Genomic DNA, 19,555 nt, shown 5'->3' with positions numbered 1-19,555 from the left:
ATTCCCATTCCTGTAATCCAGCACCAACCCGATTTTCTCAATCTACCTATCTAAAGACCCACATGACTATTGTAATTTTGCCCTTTCAGCATGCATTTTCTATTTCCTATTATAATTTGTAGGCCACATCCTTACTACTATTTGGAGGTCTGTATACAACTCACAGGGAGTTTTTACCCTTGAAGTTCCTTAGCTCTATTCAGAATAATTCAACACCTTCTGACACTGTGATTAAATTCACCCTGAAATTTGAGAAGGAGAAGCTAAGGATGTATCAATATTACAGTGGAGAAGCTAAGGATGTATCAATATTACAGTGGAGTAAAGGGAATTACCGAGGCATGACAGAGTAGCTGGCCAATATTGATAGGAAAAGGACACTGGCTGAGATGATGGCAACACAGCAATGCTGAAATTTCTGGGAGCAATTCGGAATCTGCAGGATATATTCATCCCAAAGAGGAAAAATTATTCTTAAGGCAAGATGACAGAACCGTGGCTAATAAGAGAAGTCAAAGCCAACATGAAAGCCAAAGAAAGGGCATGTAATAGAGCACAAATAATTGGGATGTTTGAGGGTTGGGAAGCTTCTAAAAACCAACAGAAGGCAACTAAAAAAATCATAGATAAGGAAAAGATGGAGTATGAAAGAGGATACCAGAAGTTTCTTCAGATACATGAAGTGTAAAAGAGAGGCAAAAGTAGATAGTGGATCATTGGGAAACGACACTGGAGAAGTAGTAATGTGGGACAAGGAAATGGCAGATGAATGGAATAAGTATTTTGCATCAGTCTTTGCTGTAGAAGACACAAGTAGTATGGTGGCAGGTGTCAGGGCAGAAGTGTGTGAAGTTGACATTATTAGGGAGAACGTTCTTGGGAAACGTCTGAAAGGTCTGAAGGTAGATAAATAACCTGGATCAAATGGTATACACCCCAGGGTTCTGGAATGAATGGCTGAAGACATTGTGAAGGCATTAGTTATGATCTTTAAAGAATGAATTGCTTGGGGCATGGTTCCAGAGTTCTGGAAAATTGCAAAAGTCACTCCACTCTTCAAGAAGGAAGGGAGGCAGAAGAAAGGAAATTATAGGCCAGGCAGTCTGACCTCAGTGGCTGGGAAGATCATGAAGTTGATTGTTAGGGATGTGGTTTTGGTGTACTTGTAGGCCCATGATAAAAAGGCCTTAAATGATAATCTTGCCAGACAAATCTGTTAGAATTTTTTGAAGTAATAACAAACAGGATAGACAAAGGAGAATTGGCATATGTTGTGTACTTGCATTTTTAGAAAGTGTCGCACATGAGGCTGCTTCACAAGTTAAGGGCCCATGGTATTACAGGAAAGATATTGACATGGGTAGAGCATCAGCTGAGTGGGAATAAAGGGAGCCTTTTCTCTGGCTACTGGTGACATGGTATTCCACAGGGTTCTGTGTTGGGATTGCTTCTTTTTATATTGTATGTCAATGATATGGATTACAGAATGATGGCTTTATGGCCATGTTTGCAGTTGATACAAAGATGGGTGGAGGGGCAGGTAGTTTTGAGGAAGCAAAGAGAGTACTGAAGGACTTAGACAGATTAGGAGCATGGGCAAAGAAGTGGCAGATAGAATACAGTGTTGGGAAATGTATGGTCATGCACTTTGGTAGAAGAACTAAAAGCATAGCCATTTTTTTAAGTGGAGAGGGAATTCAAAACTCTGAGTTGAAAGAAGACTTGGATTCCCCAATGGTTAATTTGCAGGTTGAGTCGGTGATGAAGGCGGCAAATCCGATGTTAGCATCCATTTCAAGAGGACTAGAATATAAGAACAAGGATGTAATGTTGAAGCTTTATAAAGCACTGGTGAGGCCTCACGGAGCATTGTAAGCAGTTTTGGGTAGCCTATCTTAGAAAGGCTGTGCTGAAATTGAGAGGGTTCAAAGAAGGTTCACAAAGATGATCTCAGGTTTTAATGGCTTGTCATATGAAGAGTGTTTGATGGCTCTGGGCCCATGCACTGAAGAAGTCTCACCCCCTGTAAACCTTTTGTATTAAGGAAGTTTTAATCAATACCAGGGAAGTTACAGTCTCTCACTATGATAACCCTATTGTTTCTACATCTTTCTTTCACCTGGTGGATATTAATAATAATAAGTACTTTATTGATCCCAATTTGGGAAATTATTTTGTTACTGTAGCAACATTTAAAAACACACTTAGCAGTGTTCAGATTTAACAAATAATAAAGTACAGAATAATATACCCAATAATAATTTACCAATGTGCAATAATAATGTACAAAACAACAAAGCAGAGACTAATGTACTCTGATGTGTGTTCTCTTGTCGTACCTGATAGCTTGTAGGGAGTTTATGAGGAAGGATAAGCAGATGTTAGAGCAAAGATGCACTCAGCCTGATGGCTTGAGATGTGTTTATTTTAATGCAAAGAGTGTCATAAACAAGGCAGGTGAACTTAGAGCATGGATCAATACGTGGAACTATGATGTTGTGGCTATAAGACAAAGGAGCAGATGTCAGCAATTCGGCCCATCGATTCTGTTCCGCCATTTTATCATGCGCTGATCCATTCTCCCATTTAGTCCCACTCCCCGCCTTCTCACCATAACCTTTGATGCCCTGGCTACTCAGACACCTATCAATCTCTGCCTTAAATACACCCAATGACTTGGTTTACACTGCCGCCCATGGCAACAAATTCCACAGATTCACCACCCTCTGGCTAAAAAAATTTCTTTGCATCTCTGAAGAATTACAGACTTAGATGTCTCAGGGGCAGGAATGGCTTCTTAGAGTGCTGGGCTTTAGATGTTTCAAAAAGGACAGGGAGGGAGGCGAAAGAGGTTGCATTGCTATTCAGGGATAATATCACAGCTGCAGAGGGATTGTTTACTGAGTCATTGTGGGTGGAAGTCAGAAACAGGAAAGGGGCAATAACTATCTGCTCCTTGATGTCTCTCTTACTATTGGGGGTGTATAAAAACACCCAAATTCTCAATTGGATTGTCTGGATTCTGACTTGGCATGTAAATAACATTAACTTTGTTGTTTTTAAACCATTCCTATGTAGCCTTGGCTTTATGCTTGGAGTCATTGTCTTGCTAGAAAACAAATCTTCTCCCATGTCACAGTTCTGTTCCAGACTGCATCAGGTTTTCCTCCAGGATTTCCCTGTATTTTGCTGCATTCATTTTACCCTCTACCTTCATATGCTTTCCAGGGCCTGCTGCATTGAAGCATCCCCACAGCTCGATGCAGCCACTGTCATGCTTCATGGTAGGGATGGTGTGTTTTTGATGATGTGTGGTGTTTGGCTTATGCCAAACATAGCATTTAGTCTGATGGCCAAAAAGCTGAATTTTGGTTTTGTCAGACCATATCACCTTCTTCCAATTGACCAGAGTCAATTGACCTTCTGGCAAACTCTAGCTGAGATTTTATGTGAGCTTTTTTCAACAGTGGTTTTTCCTTTGCCACTCTTTCATAAAGCTGTGACAGTTGTTGTATGCACAGTCTCTCCCATCTCAGCCACTGAAGCTTCTAACTCCTCCCAGAGTTGCCATAGGATGCTTAGTGGCCTCCCTCACGAGTCCCCTTCTTGTCACTCAGTATTTCAGGACAGTCTGCTCTAGGCAGGTTTACAACTGTGCCATATTCTTTACATTTCTTGATGATTGACTTAACTGTACTCCAAGGAATATTCAGTGTTTTGGAAATTTTCTTGTATCCATCTCCTAACTTGTACTTTTCAATAACCTCTCTGTGGAGTTGCTACAAATCAATTGAAACACCTTGACTGCACACAGGTGATCTCCATTTAACTGATTATGTGACTTCTAAAACTAATTTGCTGAACCAGTGATCTGGTGTGTCATATTAAAGGGGGTGAACACTTATGCAATCAACTATTTTATGTTTTATATTTGAAATTAATTTTGATCACCTTGTAGAGATCTATTTTCATTTTGACACAAAAGAGTCGTTCTGTTGATCCGTGTCAAAATAAGCCAAATTAAATTCACTGCGGTTCGATGTTGTAAAACAATAAAACATGAAAACTTTCAGGGGGTGCGTGAATGCTTTTTATCAGCACTGTATCTATGAGGCTCCGCTGATCTGGTGAGTTCTGCTGGTCTCATAAGCTCTGGTGGTCTGACAGAGGAGCTTTGTAGATTTGCTAAGGGTTCTGCTGTTAGAACCATAGAACCATAGACCCATAGAACATTACAGCACAAAAACAGGCCTTTTGGCCCTTCTTGGCTGTGCCAAACCATTTATTCTGACCTGTACCTGGACCATATCCCTCCATACACCTGTCATCCATGTACCTGTCCAAGTTTTTCTTAAGTGTTAAAAGTGAGCCCGCATTTACCACTTCATCTGGCAGCTCGTTCCACACTCCCACCACTCTCTGTGTGAAGAAGCCCCCCCCAATGTTCCCTTTAAACTTTCCCCCCTTCACCCTTAATCCATGTCATTTGGTTTTTTTTTCTCCCCTAGACTCAGTGGAAAAAGCCTGCTTGCATTCACTCTATCTATACCCATCATAATTTTATATACCTCTATCAAATCTCCCCTCATTCTTCTACGCTCCAGGAAATGAAGTCCTAACCTATTCAACCTTTCTCTGTAACACAGTTTCTCAAGTCCCAGCAACATCCTTGTAAACCTTCTCTGCACTCTTTTAACCTTATTAATATTCTTCCTATAATACAGTGACCAAAGCTACACACAATATTCCAAATTCGGCCTCACCAATGCCTTATACAACCTAACCATAACATTCTAACTCTTTAACTCAATATACTTTGATTTATAAAGGCCAGTGTACCAAAAGCTCTCTTTACTACCCCATCTACCTGTGACGCCACTTTTAGGGAATTTTGTATCTGTATTCCCAAATCCCTCTGTTCTACTGCATTCCTCAGTGTCCTGCCATTTACCTTGAATGTTCTACCTTGGTTTTTCCTTCCAAAGTGCAATACCTCACACTTGTCTATATTAAACTCCATCTGCCATTTTTCAGCCCATTTTTCCAGTTGGTCCAAATCCCTCTGCAAGCTTTGAAAACCTTCCTCACTGTCCACTACACCTCCAGTCTTTGTATCATCAGCAAATTTGCTGATCCAATTTACCACATTATCATCCAGATAATTTTTTATAGATGACAAATAACAATGGACCCAGCACTGATCCCTGTGGTACACCACTAGTCACAGGCCTCCACTCAGAGAAGCAATCTTCCACTACCATTCTCTGACTTGTCCCATTGAGCCAATGTCTAATCCAATTTACTACCTCACCATGTATACCTAGCGACTGAATCTTCCTAACTAACCTCCCATGTGGGACCTTGTCAAAGGCCTTACTGAAGTCCATGTAGACAACATTCACTGCCTTCCATATAACCATATAACAATTACAGCACGGAAACAGGCCATCTCAGCCCTTCTAGTCCGTGCTGAACGCTTACTCTCACCTAGTCCCACCTACCTGCACTCAGCCCATAACCCTCCATTCCTTTCCTGTCCATATATCTATTCAATTTTTTTTTAAATAACAAAATCGAACCTGCCTCTACCACTTCTACTGGAAGCTCGTTCCACACAGCTACCACTCTCTGAGTAAAGAAGTTCCCCTTCGTGTTACCCCTAAACTTTTGCCCCTTAACTCTCAACTCATGTCCTCTTGTTTGAATCTCCCCTATTCTCAATGGAAAAAGCCTATCCACGTCAACTCTATCTATCCCCCTCATAATTTTAAATACCTCTATCAAGTCCCTCCTCAACCTTCTACGCTCCAAAGAATAAAGATCTAACTTGTTCAACTTTTCTCTGTAACTTAGGTGCTGAAACCCAGGTAACATTCTAGTAAATCTCCTCTGTACTCTCTCTAATTTGTTGACATCTTTTCTATAATTCGGTGACCAGAACTGTACATGATACTCCAAATTTGGCCTTACCAATGACTTGTATAATTTTAACATTACATCCCAACTCCTATACTCAATGCCCTGATTTATAAAGACCAGCATACCAAAAGCTTTCTTCACCACCCTATCAACATGAGATTCCAACTTCAGGGAACTATGCACCATTATTCCTACATCACTCTGTTCTACAGCCTATAATTACCAGCCTATAATTTCCCAGATTACTTTTAGAGCCTTTTTTAAACAATGAAACAACATAAGATATCCTCCAATCCTCCGGCACCTCACCCGTAGATACCGACATTTTAAATATATCTATATGGGCCCCTGCAATTTCAACACTAGTCTCCTTGAAGGTCCAAGGGAATACCCTGTCAGGTCCTGGGGATTTATCTACTCTGATTTGCCTCAAGATAGCAAGTGCCTCTTCCTCTTCAATCTGTATAGGTTCCATGACCTCACTACTTGTTTGCCTTATTTCCATTGTCTCCATGCCAGTTTCCTTTGTAAATACAGATGCAATAAACCCATTTAAGATCTCCCCCATTTCTTTTGGTTCCATACATAGCCGACCATTCTGATTTTCAAGAGAACCAATTTTATCCCTTACTATCCTTTTGCTCTTAATATACCTGTAGAAACTCTTTGGATTATCCTTCACCTTGACTGCCAAATCTACCTCATGTCTTCTTTTAGCCCTGCTGATTTCTTTCTTAAGTATTTTTTGCACTTTTTATAGTCCTCAAGCAACAAACCATCCTGGAGTCTCTGTCACAACCACAGAACCTCCTATCTATACCTCTAACTATCGAGTCCCCTATCACTACCTGTTCTGTTAAGTGGGTCAGTAGCCAGGTGGCTGGGGAGGAATAGAGGTAAAGCTCCAACTTCAGTGGCTGCCAGCCCCATTGCCCGAAGCATAAGCCTGCTGTGGACCCTAGTAATTCCACATTTTTTCTTGTTTCAGATCCCAGGAGAGGCAAACATACGGTGAGTTCTGATGCTGCTTTTTAACATTATGCATGTGTTTCTATATATATACCTTTTTGTATTGCAAGCTTATGTGTCTGTGTTCATACAAGTAACTCTCACTTTGGCTAGCAGCTTAATATAGGGGATGATAGCCCCCTGCCCTGCCAAACTTAAGAAATCTCATTTGGGTGGATGCTGTGTGATGTGTCCCCTGTTACAAATCAGTACCACAAGATAACAAACAGTACACAATATGCGATTAAACAATTGAGCTTTATAATTCTTAATTTGACTATATGGTTAATAAAGAAAACAAAAAGGAAAAAGGGCCCATTCTCATGAAACAGTCTAATGCACAACGTGGGAGCTCACTGATAAGGCTGTTCGTCCACCATCGACCTCCTCCAATTGTCGCTGACCTTCGAACCCTCACTCCAAGTCCACTCTGTCCGGCGGTCTGCCAACTCTCTCCATTCGTGTCTTCTCTCCTCATCTCTCCCTAGCAAAAGACCACGAATTCCCAGCTCCTAGTCACACAAGAAAGAACAACATCCCACTCATTGGCTAACATGCCCCATTATCTCTACTCATAACCCAAATATTTCTGCTACAGAGAAACCATTACCTTAGCAGTGGAACATTACAGAGAAGCTGTTACATTAGCAGTGAAACTTTACAGCGTGTTACACACACAAAGATTTCCTTGCATGCTGGTGTGCATATGTGTTCATGTGTCTTTGTATGATTATGTATGCAAGTATGTATGTGTGAATTTAGCTTTTCACCCACTGCCTTTATCACATCACTTGACATTAACCAGTGGAAAGAGTGCAGAAAGGATTTACAAGGAGTCCTGAGCTATAGGGAAAGATTAGCTAAGCTAAGTCTTTATTCCTTGGAACATAGAAATAAATCTGTGGAAAGATCACAAACTGTTTCAGTAAATATAAGGTTGTTGCAAGAAACATGAGAAGGTTGGCGCAATGCTATTACAGCTGAGAGCGTTGGAGTTCGGAATTCAATTCTTGCATCCTCTGTAAGCAAGTCTGTACATTTCATCCCATGTGCACGTGGATTTTCCTCAGGTGCTCTGGATTCCTCCCATAGTCCAAAGACTTACCAATTAGTGGGTAAATTGGTCATTGTAAATTGCCCCATGATTTAAGCTAGGTTTAAAATCATTGGGTTGCTGGGCGGCACAGGTTACATAAGAACATAAGAAATAGTAGCAGGAGTAGGCCATCTGGCCCATCAAGCCTGCTCTGACATTCAATAAGATCATGGGTGATCTGGCCATGGACTCATCTCTACCTACCTGCCTTTTCCCAATAACCCTTAATTCCCCTACAATGCAAATATCTAACCTTGCAGGGCCATAAGGGCTGTTCCATGCTGTATCTCTAAAATAAAACAGCAGAACATGGATGTGTAAAGGCAGAGAGAGGGTTGGACACACAACACTTGGGGAGAAAGATAGTAGGACAGCATGGAAAAATAATCTTGCATGATCAAAGGGGTTGAATAGTCTGTTCCATTACTGATTTGCCTGATCTTTAACACAGAATTGCTTCAATGGAGACAAGAAGCAAGATAGGCCACTGGACATGGGTGAGTGCATTTCTCAGGGAGGAAACAATTCACTGCAGGAGCAGTACTGTGGGAGGGTCACACTGTGGGAGGGGTGGTACTGTGGGAGGGTCACACTGTGGGAGGGTGGTACTGAGGGAGGGTCACACTGTGGGAGGATGGTACTGAGGGAGAGTCACACTGTGGGAGGGTGGTACTGAGGGAGGGTCACACTGTGGGAGGATGGTACTGTGGGAGGGTCACACTGTGGGAGGGTGGTACTGAGGGAGGGTCACACTGTGGGAGGGTGGTACTGAGGGAGGGTCACACTGTGGGAGGATGGTACTGATGGAGAGTTAAACTGTGAGATGGGTGGTACTGAGGGAAAGTCACACTGGGAGGGACAGTACTGAGGGAGAGTCACACTGTGGGAGTGGTGGTACTGAGGGAGGGTCATACTGGGAGGGACGGTACTGAGGGAGAGTCACACTGTGGGAGGGGCAGTACTGAGGGAGAGTCACACTGGGAGGGACGGTACTAAGGGAAGGTCATACTTTGAGAGAGGCGATACTGGGAGAAGTTCACACTGTACAAACTCTCTCTCTTAAACTTGGAATATTTCCAGCAAAAGCCTAAAAGAACAGGTTTGGAGACCATCAGAAGGTTTTGGAGTGTCGAGTATCATTTTGGTAGTGGACTAGAACAGTTTCTCTTCCTAGAAAGATTCTGTTTTGTGAAATGTTTTGTCCATGTCTCTTGAGCGCTAAACAGTGGCTACAGATGGTAGATTGCCAAAGTTCAAGTCTCCTTGTGTCTGAGATCCAGCAAGAAACTTGGGAAGTGGTATCAGAGACTGAGGACACTTCCAAAATGGAGATCAGTGTGTCTTTATGTATCAGTAGTATGAAGAGTCGGAGGGATGTATCTTCTGCAGTCTGAGAGCCACATGAGGGGGTGGATTTACCCCAAGCCATATGTGTGGAGTATGTCTCCTCAGAGCTGGAGAATAGTCCTGCCATACAGGGGCCCTCTTCTGAAGTGGTATCTCCTGAGCATGTGTCCTGTGCACTGGTGAGCAGAGCCATATTAGAAGGAGCATGTGAGTAGACAGACTTACCATCAGTAGAGGCTGCACACCCAGAGTGAGTATTCCCTGCGGAGGGGCAAAACTCTGTAGAACAGGGATCGCCTGTGGGTGGTGTCACTGGGGTTAGTTTCCCATATTATTGCTTAGGTCAAGGCCAATTACACTGCTGAGAGGCTTCCAGCACTGGCCTATGAAGGGGTAATGTAGTACCCCAGGTCAGCATCCCACACAGTTATTCAGAGGAAGGGTGTCCCAACAGGTGCAGAGAGTGGGGACACTCCTACTACTGCTTCCGGGAGGGTGACAAGGGTGTGGAGATGAGCATGACCCAAATGGATTGTGTCGTCCATTCAAACTCCAGGAGGAATAGTAGGCTGTCTGCTCTGAGTCGGAATGTACAGTACAGTAAGTGGGGGATCTGCCCTGCCCTGCATCTAGATCCAGTGGTGGCAAGGCCTCCCTATGTCAGTGATCCTGGGGATGAGGATGTCCATTGTGGTGCCACGGAGAGGGGTGAGTTGGTCATGTCGGGTGCAGACGATGACTGCTTGGAGGGTGATGTGGGCGTTAGTCAGTGATGGGGAAGAGGACACTCTTGAAGCCGACATGGCGGACTTCCTCAAATCCAGCATGGAATCACAGCTGTGGAGGACTACTGGAGAAAATCGTTTAAACCCAGCTGGCCACTGATCGCTGGTCAGGACTGCAAGGGGTTGCTCAGTCTTTCCACACTATCCTCCAAAAGAAAGGAAGGAGACTGAAGTGATCCGCAAGGAGAAATGCCAATGTAAGAGATTCCTGGAAACCCTGGAGAAGGGATGTAGGGTGAAGAAGGGACAGGGCTCCTGTGTGAGGTTGAGATTGCAAAGTGAGCTGCAAAAGGCATGTAATAAGGGTATGACAGAATTGTAATGTTGGACTTAAGTATGCAATTCAATTGTGAAAATTGGGATGGTGTCAGATTGCAAGAGAGAGAGTTTGTTGAATGCCTTTGAGATTGGGAAGCTTTTAAAATCCAACAAAAGGCAACTGAAAAGCAATAAGAAGGGAAAAGATGAAATATGAGGGCAGACTAACCAATAATATAAAGCAGGATACCAAGTGCAACACACACAAAATGCTAGAGGAACTCAGCAGGCCTGGCAGCATCTAGGAGAAGTGTACAGTCAACATTTCAGCCTGAAACCCTTCAGCAGAAAAGAGTATATGCTGCCTTATACTCTTTTCCTAGATGTTGCCTGACCTGCTGAGTTCCTCCAGCATTTTGTGTGTATTGCTCGGATTTCCAGCATCTGCAGATTTTCTCTTGTTTGTAATTGGATACCAGAAGATTTAGTTATAAACAAACCATAAAACAAAGGAGCAGAATTAGGCCATTTGGCCCATCGAGTCTGCACTGCCATTCAATCATCCTTCTTTTTTCACCTCCTCAACCCATTCCCTGGACTTCTCTGCATAACTATTGATGCCATGTCCAATCAAGAACCTACAAATCACTGGCTTAAAAGCACCCAACCACCTGGCCTCCACAGCTATGTATGGTAACAAACTCCACAAATTCATCACCCTTTAGCTAAAGAAATTTCTTCACATCACTGTTTTGAAAGGGCGCTTCTCTATCCTGAGGTTGTGCCCTTTTATCCTAGACTCCCCACCATGGGAAACACCCTTTCTACATCTACTATGTCTAGGCCTTTCAACATTTGAAAGGTTTCAAAGAACAATACAGCACAGTACAGACTATTCAGCCCACAATGTTGTGCCGACCCTTAAACCCTGCCTCCCATATAATCCCCCACCTTAAATTCCTCCGTATACCTGTCTAGTAGTCTCTTAAATTGCACTAGTGTATCTGCCTCCACCACTGACTCAGGCAGTGCATTCCACTCACCAACCACTCTCTGAGTAAAAAAAACCTTCCTGTAATATCCCCCTTGAACTTTCCTCCCATTACCTTAAAGCTATGTCCTCCTGTATTGAGCAGTGGTGCCCTGGGCAAGAGGTGCTGGCTGTTCACTCTATCTGTTCCTCTTAATATCTTGTATACCACTATCATGTCTCCTCTCATCCTCCTCTCCAGAGAGTAAAGTCCTAGCTCCCTTAATCTCTGATCATAATGCATACTCTCTAAACCAGGCAGCATCCTGGTAAATCTCCTCTGTACCCTTCCCAATGCTTCCACATCCTTCCTATAGTGAGGCAACCAGAACTGGACTCAGTACTCCAAGTGTAGCCTAACCAGAGTTTTATAGAGCTGCATCATTACCCTGCAACTCTTAAACTCTATCTCCCATTGAGCCAATTTCTAATCTAATTTATGACCTCTCCATGTATACCTAGCAACTGAATCTTCCTAACTAACCTCCCATGTGGGACCTTGTCAAAGGCCTTACTGAAGTCCATGTAGACAACATCCACTGCCTTGCATATAACCATATAAAAATTACAGCACAGAAACAGGCCATCTTGGCCCTTCTAGTCCATGCCGAATGCTTACTCTCACCTAGTCCCACCGACCTGCACTCAGCCCATAATCCTCCATTCCTTTCCTGTCCATATACCTATCCAATTTTATTTTAAATGACAATACCGAACCTGCCTCTACCACTTCTACAGGAAGCTCGTTCCACACAGCTACCACTCTCTGTGTAAAGAAGTTCCCCCTCATGTTACCCCTAAACTTTTGCCCCTTAACTCTCAACTCATGTCCTCTTGTATGAATCTCCCCTACTCTCAATGGAAAAAGCCTATCCATGTCAACTCTATCTATCCCCCTCATAATTTTAAATACTTCTGTCAAGTCCCCCCTCAACCTTCTACGCTCCAAAGAATAAAGACCTAACTTGTTCAACCTTTCTCTGTAACTTAGGTGCTGAAACCCAGGTAACATTCTAGTAATAAAAACACAAAATGCTGGCAGAACTCAGCAGGCCAGACAGCATCTATGGGAGGAGGTAGTGACGACGTTTCGGGCTGAAACCCTTCATCAGGAGTCACTATTTATTGTAGATATCTCTCATTTTCCAAACCAAGTTTCCAATATCTCTTGAAAACCATGGCTCTCTTAAACTTTTAACCTTTCCTTTCAACCTAACAGGAACATAAAGATTCTGTGCCCTCAAAATTTCACCTTTAAATGACCTCCATTCCTCTACTACATCCTTCCCATAAAACAAATTGTCCCAATCCACTCCTTCTAAATCCTTTCGCATCTCCTCAAAGTTAGCCTTTCTTCAATCAAAAATCTCAACCCTGGGTCCAGTTCTATCCTTCTCCATAATTATATTGAAACTAACGTCATTGTGATCACTGGGCCCAAAGTGCTCCCCAACACATACCTCCATCACCTGACCTATCTCATTCCCTAACAGGAGATCCAACACTGCCCCTTCTCTAGTTGGTACCTCTATGTATTGCTGCAAAAGATTATCCTGCACACATTTTACAAACTCCAAACCATCCAGCCCTTTTTACAGTATGGGCTTCCTAGTCTATGTGTGGAAAATTAAAATCTCCCACAATCCACAACCCTGTGCTTACTACAAATATCTGCTATCTCCTTACAAATTTGCTCCTCCAATTCTTGCTCCCCATTTGGTGGTCTATAATACACCGCTATAAGTGTTACTACACCTTTCCCATTCCTCAATTCTACCCAAATAGTCCCCCTAGACAAACCCTTTAATCTATCCTGCCAGAGCACCGCTGTAATATTTTCTCTGACAAGCAATGCAACATCTCCCCCTCTTGTCCTCCCGATTCTCTCACACCTGAAGCAATGAAATCCAGGAATATTTAGTTGCCAATCACACCCCTCCTGCAACCATGTTTCACTAATAGCTACAACATCATATTTCCAGGTATCAATCCATGCTCTAAGCTCATCCATCTTTCTTACAATGCTCCTAGCATTAAAATAAATGCATTTAAAAAATTCTCCACCTCTTACTCTCTGTTTATCACTAACGGTGCAAACAACTTTACTATCTTCTTTTTCTTCCTTCTGTGATAGATCTGTTCCTACACTCTGGTTCCCCTCCCCCTTTGTATCAGGTTTAAATCCACTGTAGCCTCTCTAGCAAACCTACCTGCAAGAATATTTGTCCCCCTCCAGTTCAGATGTAAGCCGTTCTGCTGGAACAGGTCACATCTTTCCTGGAAAACTGCCCAATTATTTATAAATCTGAAGCCCTCCCTCCTGCACCATGTCTTCAGCCACGTGTTGATCTGCGCTATCATACTATTTCTAAACCCACCTGCACGTGGCACTGGTAGCAATCCTGAGGTTGCTATCCTAGAGGTCCTGTCCTTTAACTTGGCGCCTAACTCCCTAAACTCACCTTTCAGGACCTTCTCACTCTTCCTACCCACGTCATTGGTCCCTACATGGACCACGACATCCGGCTGTTCACTCTACCTCTTGAGAATATTGAGAACTCAATCCGAGATATCGCTGACCCTGGCACCAGGGAGGCAACAGACCATCCGGGATTCTCGATCTCTTCCACAGAACCTCTTATCTGTCCCCCTAACTATCGAATCCCCTATCACTACTGCTCTCCTCTTTTCCCTCCTTCCCTTCTGAGCTGAGGGTCCAGTCTCAGTGCCAGAGATGCAACCACTGCAACTTGTCCCTGGGAGGTCGTCCCCACCAACAATATCCAAAACGGTATACTTATTATTGATGGGAACAGCCACAGGGATGCTCTGCTCTTTCTCTCTATTCCCCTTCCCTCTCCTGACAGTCACCCAGCTACCTGTCTCTTGACTCTTAGGGGTGACTATTTCCCTGTAACTCCTGTTTATTTCTGCCTCTGCCTCCCGAATGATTCGAAGTTCATCCAGCTCCAGCTCCAGTTCCCTAACTCGGTTTGTGAGGAACTGCAGCTGGATGCACCTTTTGCAGGTGTAGTCATCAGGGACAATTGTGCTCACCCTGACTTCCCACATACTGCAATCGGAGCACTCGACTGCCCTAACAGCTGCCTCCATTACCCACTCCTAAGGTAATTAAATTAATTAAAGGAACTTACCCAGCCTTGGAGTGAAGCTTGTCCTCAGCCTCTGCTCGCCGAAGCCTCTGGAGCCAAAGCCTTCCTATTCTGTCTCCCACTACTCCATTGCCCGCTCCGTTACTCTGCTCGCTTTTTATATTCTCCGGGTGCCTCATGGGCCAACTTTCATGCACTTATGCAGTCGTGCCCTGTTCAAACTGCCGAAGAAATCCCTTTATCCACTTTCCTGGTAACCTCCTTGAAAAATTCTAATAGATTTGTTAAACATGACCTACCACGAACAAAGCCATGTTGACTCTCCCTAATAAGTCCCTATCTATCTAAATACTTGTAGATCCGATTTCTTCGTACTCTTTCCAATAATTTACCTACACTGACGTCAAATTTAACGGCCTATAATTTCCCGGATTACTTTTAGAGCCTTTTTTAAACAACAGAACAACATGAGCTATCCTCCAATCCTCTGGCACATCACCCGTAGATACCAACATTTTAAATATATCTGCCAGAGCCCCTGCAATTTCAGCACTAGTCTCCTTCAAGGTCCAAGGGAATACCCTGTCAGGTCGTGGGGATTTATCTACTCTTGATTTGCCTCAAGGTAGCAAGCACCTCCTCCTCTTCAATCTATATAGATTCCATGACCTCACTACTTGTTTGCCTTGTTTCCATTGACTCCATCCCAGTTTCCTTAGAAAAAAAACAGACGCAAAAAAAAACCATTTAAGATACCTCCCATTTATTTTGGTTCCATACCTAGCCGACCACTCTGATCTTCAAGAGGACCAATTTTATCCCTTACTATCCTTTTGCTCTTAATATACCTGTAGAAGCTCTTTGGATTATCCTTCACCTTGACTGCCAAAGCTACCTCGTATCTTCTTTTAGCCCTGATTTCTTTCTTAATCATTTTTTTGCACTTTTTATATTCCTCAAGCAGCTTATTTGCTCCCTGTTTCCTATACATGTCCTACATCTCTCTCTTCTTCTTTATCAGAGTTCCAATATCCCTAGAGAACCAAGGTTCCTTAATCTTATTCACTTTGCCTTTAATCCTGACAGGAACATTCAAACTCTGCACTGTCAAAATTTCTCCTTTGAAGGCCTTCCACTTACCAATCACATCCTTTCTCATTTCTTCAGATTTGGCCTTTTTCCAGTTTAGAACCTCAACCCAAGGACCAGATCTATCTTTATCCATGATCAAGTTGAAACTAATGGTGTTATGATCACTGGAACCAAAGTGTTCCCCTACACACACTTCCGTCACCTGTCCTAACTCGTTTCCTAATAGGAGATCTAATATTGCATCTTCTCTAGTCGGTACCTCTATATACTGATTTAGAAAACTTTCCTGAACACATTTTACAAACTCTAACCCGTCTAGACCGTTAACAGTATGTGAGTCCCAATCAATATGTGGAAAATTAAAACCCCCTACTATCACAACTTTCTGTCTCCTGCAGTTGTCTGCTATTTCTCTGCAGATTTGCTCCTCCAATTCTCGCTGACTATTGGGTGGTCTATAATACAACCCCATTAATGTGGACATACCTTTCCTGTTTCTCAGCTCCACCCATATGGCCTTGGTAGACAAGCCCTCTAATCTGTCTTGCCTGAGCACTGCTGTAACATTTTCCCTGACTAGCAATGCCACCCCCCCCCCCTACCCTTCATCCCTCTGCCTCTACCACGTCTGAAACATTGGAACCCCAGAACGTTAAGCTGCCAGTCCTGCCCCTCCTGTAGCCAAGTTTCACTAATGGCTACAATGTCATAATTCCACCTGTCAATCCATGCCCTCAGCTCATCAGCCTTCCCCACAATACTCCTCGCATTGAAATGGGCACACCTTAGAAGACTATTACCACCACACACAACCCTTCTATTTGTGACTTTGCATGAACCTTTAACATCATTTATTTTCACCCCTGCTCCACTATTTGCTCTGGCACTCTGGTTCCCAACCCCCTGCAAATTTAGTTTAAACCCCACCACCAATAGCACTGACAAACCTCCTCCTCTATTCTGAGACCGTGTCCACTGGTCTTAGACTCCCCCACCAGAGGAAACATCTTCTCTATCTGGTTCCCATCCCATCATGGTGAATGTTGAGGATGGTCCTAGCTGTGCTAGCACCTGGTCAGCTGGAGTTGCTCATCAGAACCAAGGTCTGACATACCTCTTGGGAGAGGGTCGCACATACTGTGAGCTGACTTGCGGTGATGCCCACTGTGCCCCTCCAAGACACATCAAGGCAGTTCTTGTACGGGCTGCTCCTGCATACCTTTCACTTCCATGCCTTAATCTGCTGACCAGACTCCTATTTCTTAGGTTCTTATTATGGGAGGTCCCCAGTGGAAATCTCTTTATGCAGGATCCTTCCCCTGTAAATTAGGGACCTGGAGTGGAAGCTGTTGCACAGGGCTGTACCAAGCAACAGGTTTTTAAGTCAGTTCACTGATGCCCTGTCCACTTGTCTATGCTCTTACTGGAAGGAGTCAGTGTACCACATTTATATGGAGTGTGAGAGGTCACAGTCCCTATTTGAATATCTAAAGGAACTGCTTCTCAGGTTTTGGTTATATTTAAGTACCATACTCATGATATATAGGCACACAGTTCAGAAGGGGGCAAGTTGCTCAAAGGATCTCCTGGTTAACTTGCTCCAAGGCCTGGCCAAGAGGACCATTCACAGGTTCAGGGAGCAGACAGTAAAGGGCTGTTCCCAGACGGACTGCCTGCCTCTCTTCCAGAGATACATTTGTGCCTGGGTGTCTTTGATGATGGAGCATGCAGTCACCATTGTCATTCCGGGAACGGTTTCCCCCCCCCCCCAGGTGCCAGAGGACTGGAAAATTGCAAATGTCACTCCACTCTTTAAGAAAAGAGGAAGGCAGCAGAAAAAAATTATAGACCAGTAAGCCTGAGTGGTTGGGAAGATGTTGGAGACAATTGCTAAGGATAAGGTTATGGAGTACTTGGTGACACAGGACAAGATAGGGCAAAGTCAGCATGGTTTCCTTAAGGAAATATCTTGCCTGAGGAACCTGCTGGAATTCTTTGAGATTACAAGTAGGATAGATAAAGGGGATGCAGTGGATATTATATATTTGGAGTTTCAGAAGGCTTTTGACAAGGTGCCACACATGAGGCCGCTTACCGAGATAAGAGCCAATGGTATTACACGAAAGTTACTAGCGTGGTTAGAGTATTAGCTGATTGGTTGGACACAGCAAGTGGGAATACAAGGATCCTTTTCTGGTTAAACACACAAAATGCTGGTGGAACACAGCAGGCCAGGCAGCACTGTCAACATTTCGGGCCGAGACCCTTCGTCAGGACTGACTGAAAAAAAGAGATAGTAAGAGATTTGAAAGTAGGAGGGGAGGTGGAAATCTGAAATGATAGGAGAAGACAGGAGGGGGTGGGGTGAAGCTAAGAGCTGGAAAGGTGATTGGCAAAAGGGATACAGAGCTGGAGAAGGGAAAGGACCATGGGGTGGGAAGCCTAGGGAGAAAGAAAGGGGGAGAAGAGCACCAGATTTTTATAAATGACCTGGATAAGCAAGTGGATGGATGGGTTAGCAAAGTTACTGATGACACAAAAGTTGGAGATGTTGTGGATAGTATGGAGAGCTGTCAGAGGTTACAGCGGGACGTTGATAGGTTGCAGAACTGGGCTGAGAAGTGGCAGATGGAGTTCAACCCAGATAAGTATGAAGTGGTTCATTTTGGTAGGTCAAGTATGATGACGAAATATAGTATTAATGGTAAGACTCTTGTCATTGTGGAGGATCAGAGGGATCTTGGGGTCCGAGTCCATAGGACGCTCAAAGCAGCTGCGCATGTTGACTCTATGATTAAGAAGGTGTATGATGTATAGGCCTTCATCAATGGCGGATTTGAATTTAGTAGCTAAGAGGTAATGTTGCAGCTATATAGGACCCTGGTCAGACCCCACTTGGAGTACTGTGCTCAGTTCTGGTTGCCTCACTACAGGAAAGATGTGGAAGCCATAGAAAGGGTGCAGAGGAGATTTAAAAGGATGTTCCCTGGATTGGGGAGTATGCCTTATGGAAACAGGTTGAGTGAACTCAGCCTTTTCTCCTTGGAGCGAAGAAGGATGAGAGGTGACCTGATAGAGGTGTATAAGATGATGAGAGGCATTGATCGTGTGGATAGTCAGAGGCTCTTTCTCAGGGCTGAAATGGTTGCCATAAGAGGACACAGGTTTAAGGTGCTGGGGAGTAGGTACAGAGGAGATGTCAGGGGTAAGTTTTTTACTCAGAGAGTGGTGAGTGTGTGGAATGGGCTGCCGGCAATGGTGGTGGAGGTGGATATGTTGGGGTCTTTTAAGAGACTTTTAGATAGGTACATGGAGCTTAGTAAAATAGAGGGCTATGGGTAAACCTAGTAATTTCTAAGGTAGGGGCATGTTCGGCACAACTTTGTGGGCCGAAGGGCCTGTATTGTGCTGTAGGTTTTCGATGTTTCTATGATGGTTTCATTGCAAAGTTTTCAGATGATATAAAGATAGGTAGTTTTGTGGAAGTAGAGAGGCTACAGAAAGACAGACAGATGAGGAGAATGGGCAAAGAAGTGGCAGATGGAATACAGTGTTGGGAAGTGTATGGTAATGCAGTTTGGTAGAAGAAATGGAAGGATTGACTTGTCTTCTAAGTGGAGAGAAGATACAAAAACTGAGTTGCAAACGGACTTGGGAGTTCTTCTGCAGGATTTCCTAAAGGCTAACTTGCAGGTTGAGTCTGTGATAAGGAAGGCAAATGTGATGTTGGCATTCATTTCAAGAGGACTAGAATATAAAAGCAAGGATGTAATGTTGAGACTTTATAAAGCACTGGCAAGGCCTCACTTGGAGTGTTGTGAGCAGGTTTGGATCCTTTATCTTAGAAAGGATATGCTGAAACTGCAAAAGGTTCAAAGGAGGTTCACAAAAATGTGTTCCAGGATTG

General features: G+C 43.6%; 1 protein-coding gene across 2 annotated transcripts in view; it reads left to right on the top strand.

Annotated features, from left to right (window-relative positions):
* The window catches only part of LOC140736658 (guanine nucleotide exchange factor VAV3), a 464,504-nt gene that overhangs the window by 348,875 nt on the left and 96,074 nt on the right, over nucleotides 1-19,555 (top strand). For both annotated transcript variants that reach the window (XM_073062466.1, XM_073062465.1), the window contains 2 exons: nucleotides 6,908-6,930; nucleotides 8,475-8,520. In XM_073062466.1, the coding sequence (XP_072918567.1) occupies nucleotides 6,908-6,930; nucleotides 8,475-8,520 (69 nt within the window). The remainder of the gene's footprint in view (nucleotides 1-6,907; nucleotides 6,931-8,474; nucleotides 8,521-19,555) is intronic.

This window comes from Hemitrygon akajei, chromosome 12, assembly GCF_048418815.1.
Source record: "Hemitrygon akajei chromosome 12, sHemAka1.3, whole genome shotgun sequence".
NCBI lineage: Eukaryota > Metazoa > Chordata > Chondrichthyes > Myliobatiformes > Dasyatidae > Hemitrygon > Hemitrygon akajei.
This window is presented reverse-complemented; position numbering and strand designations above follow the sequence as displayed.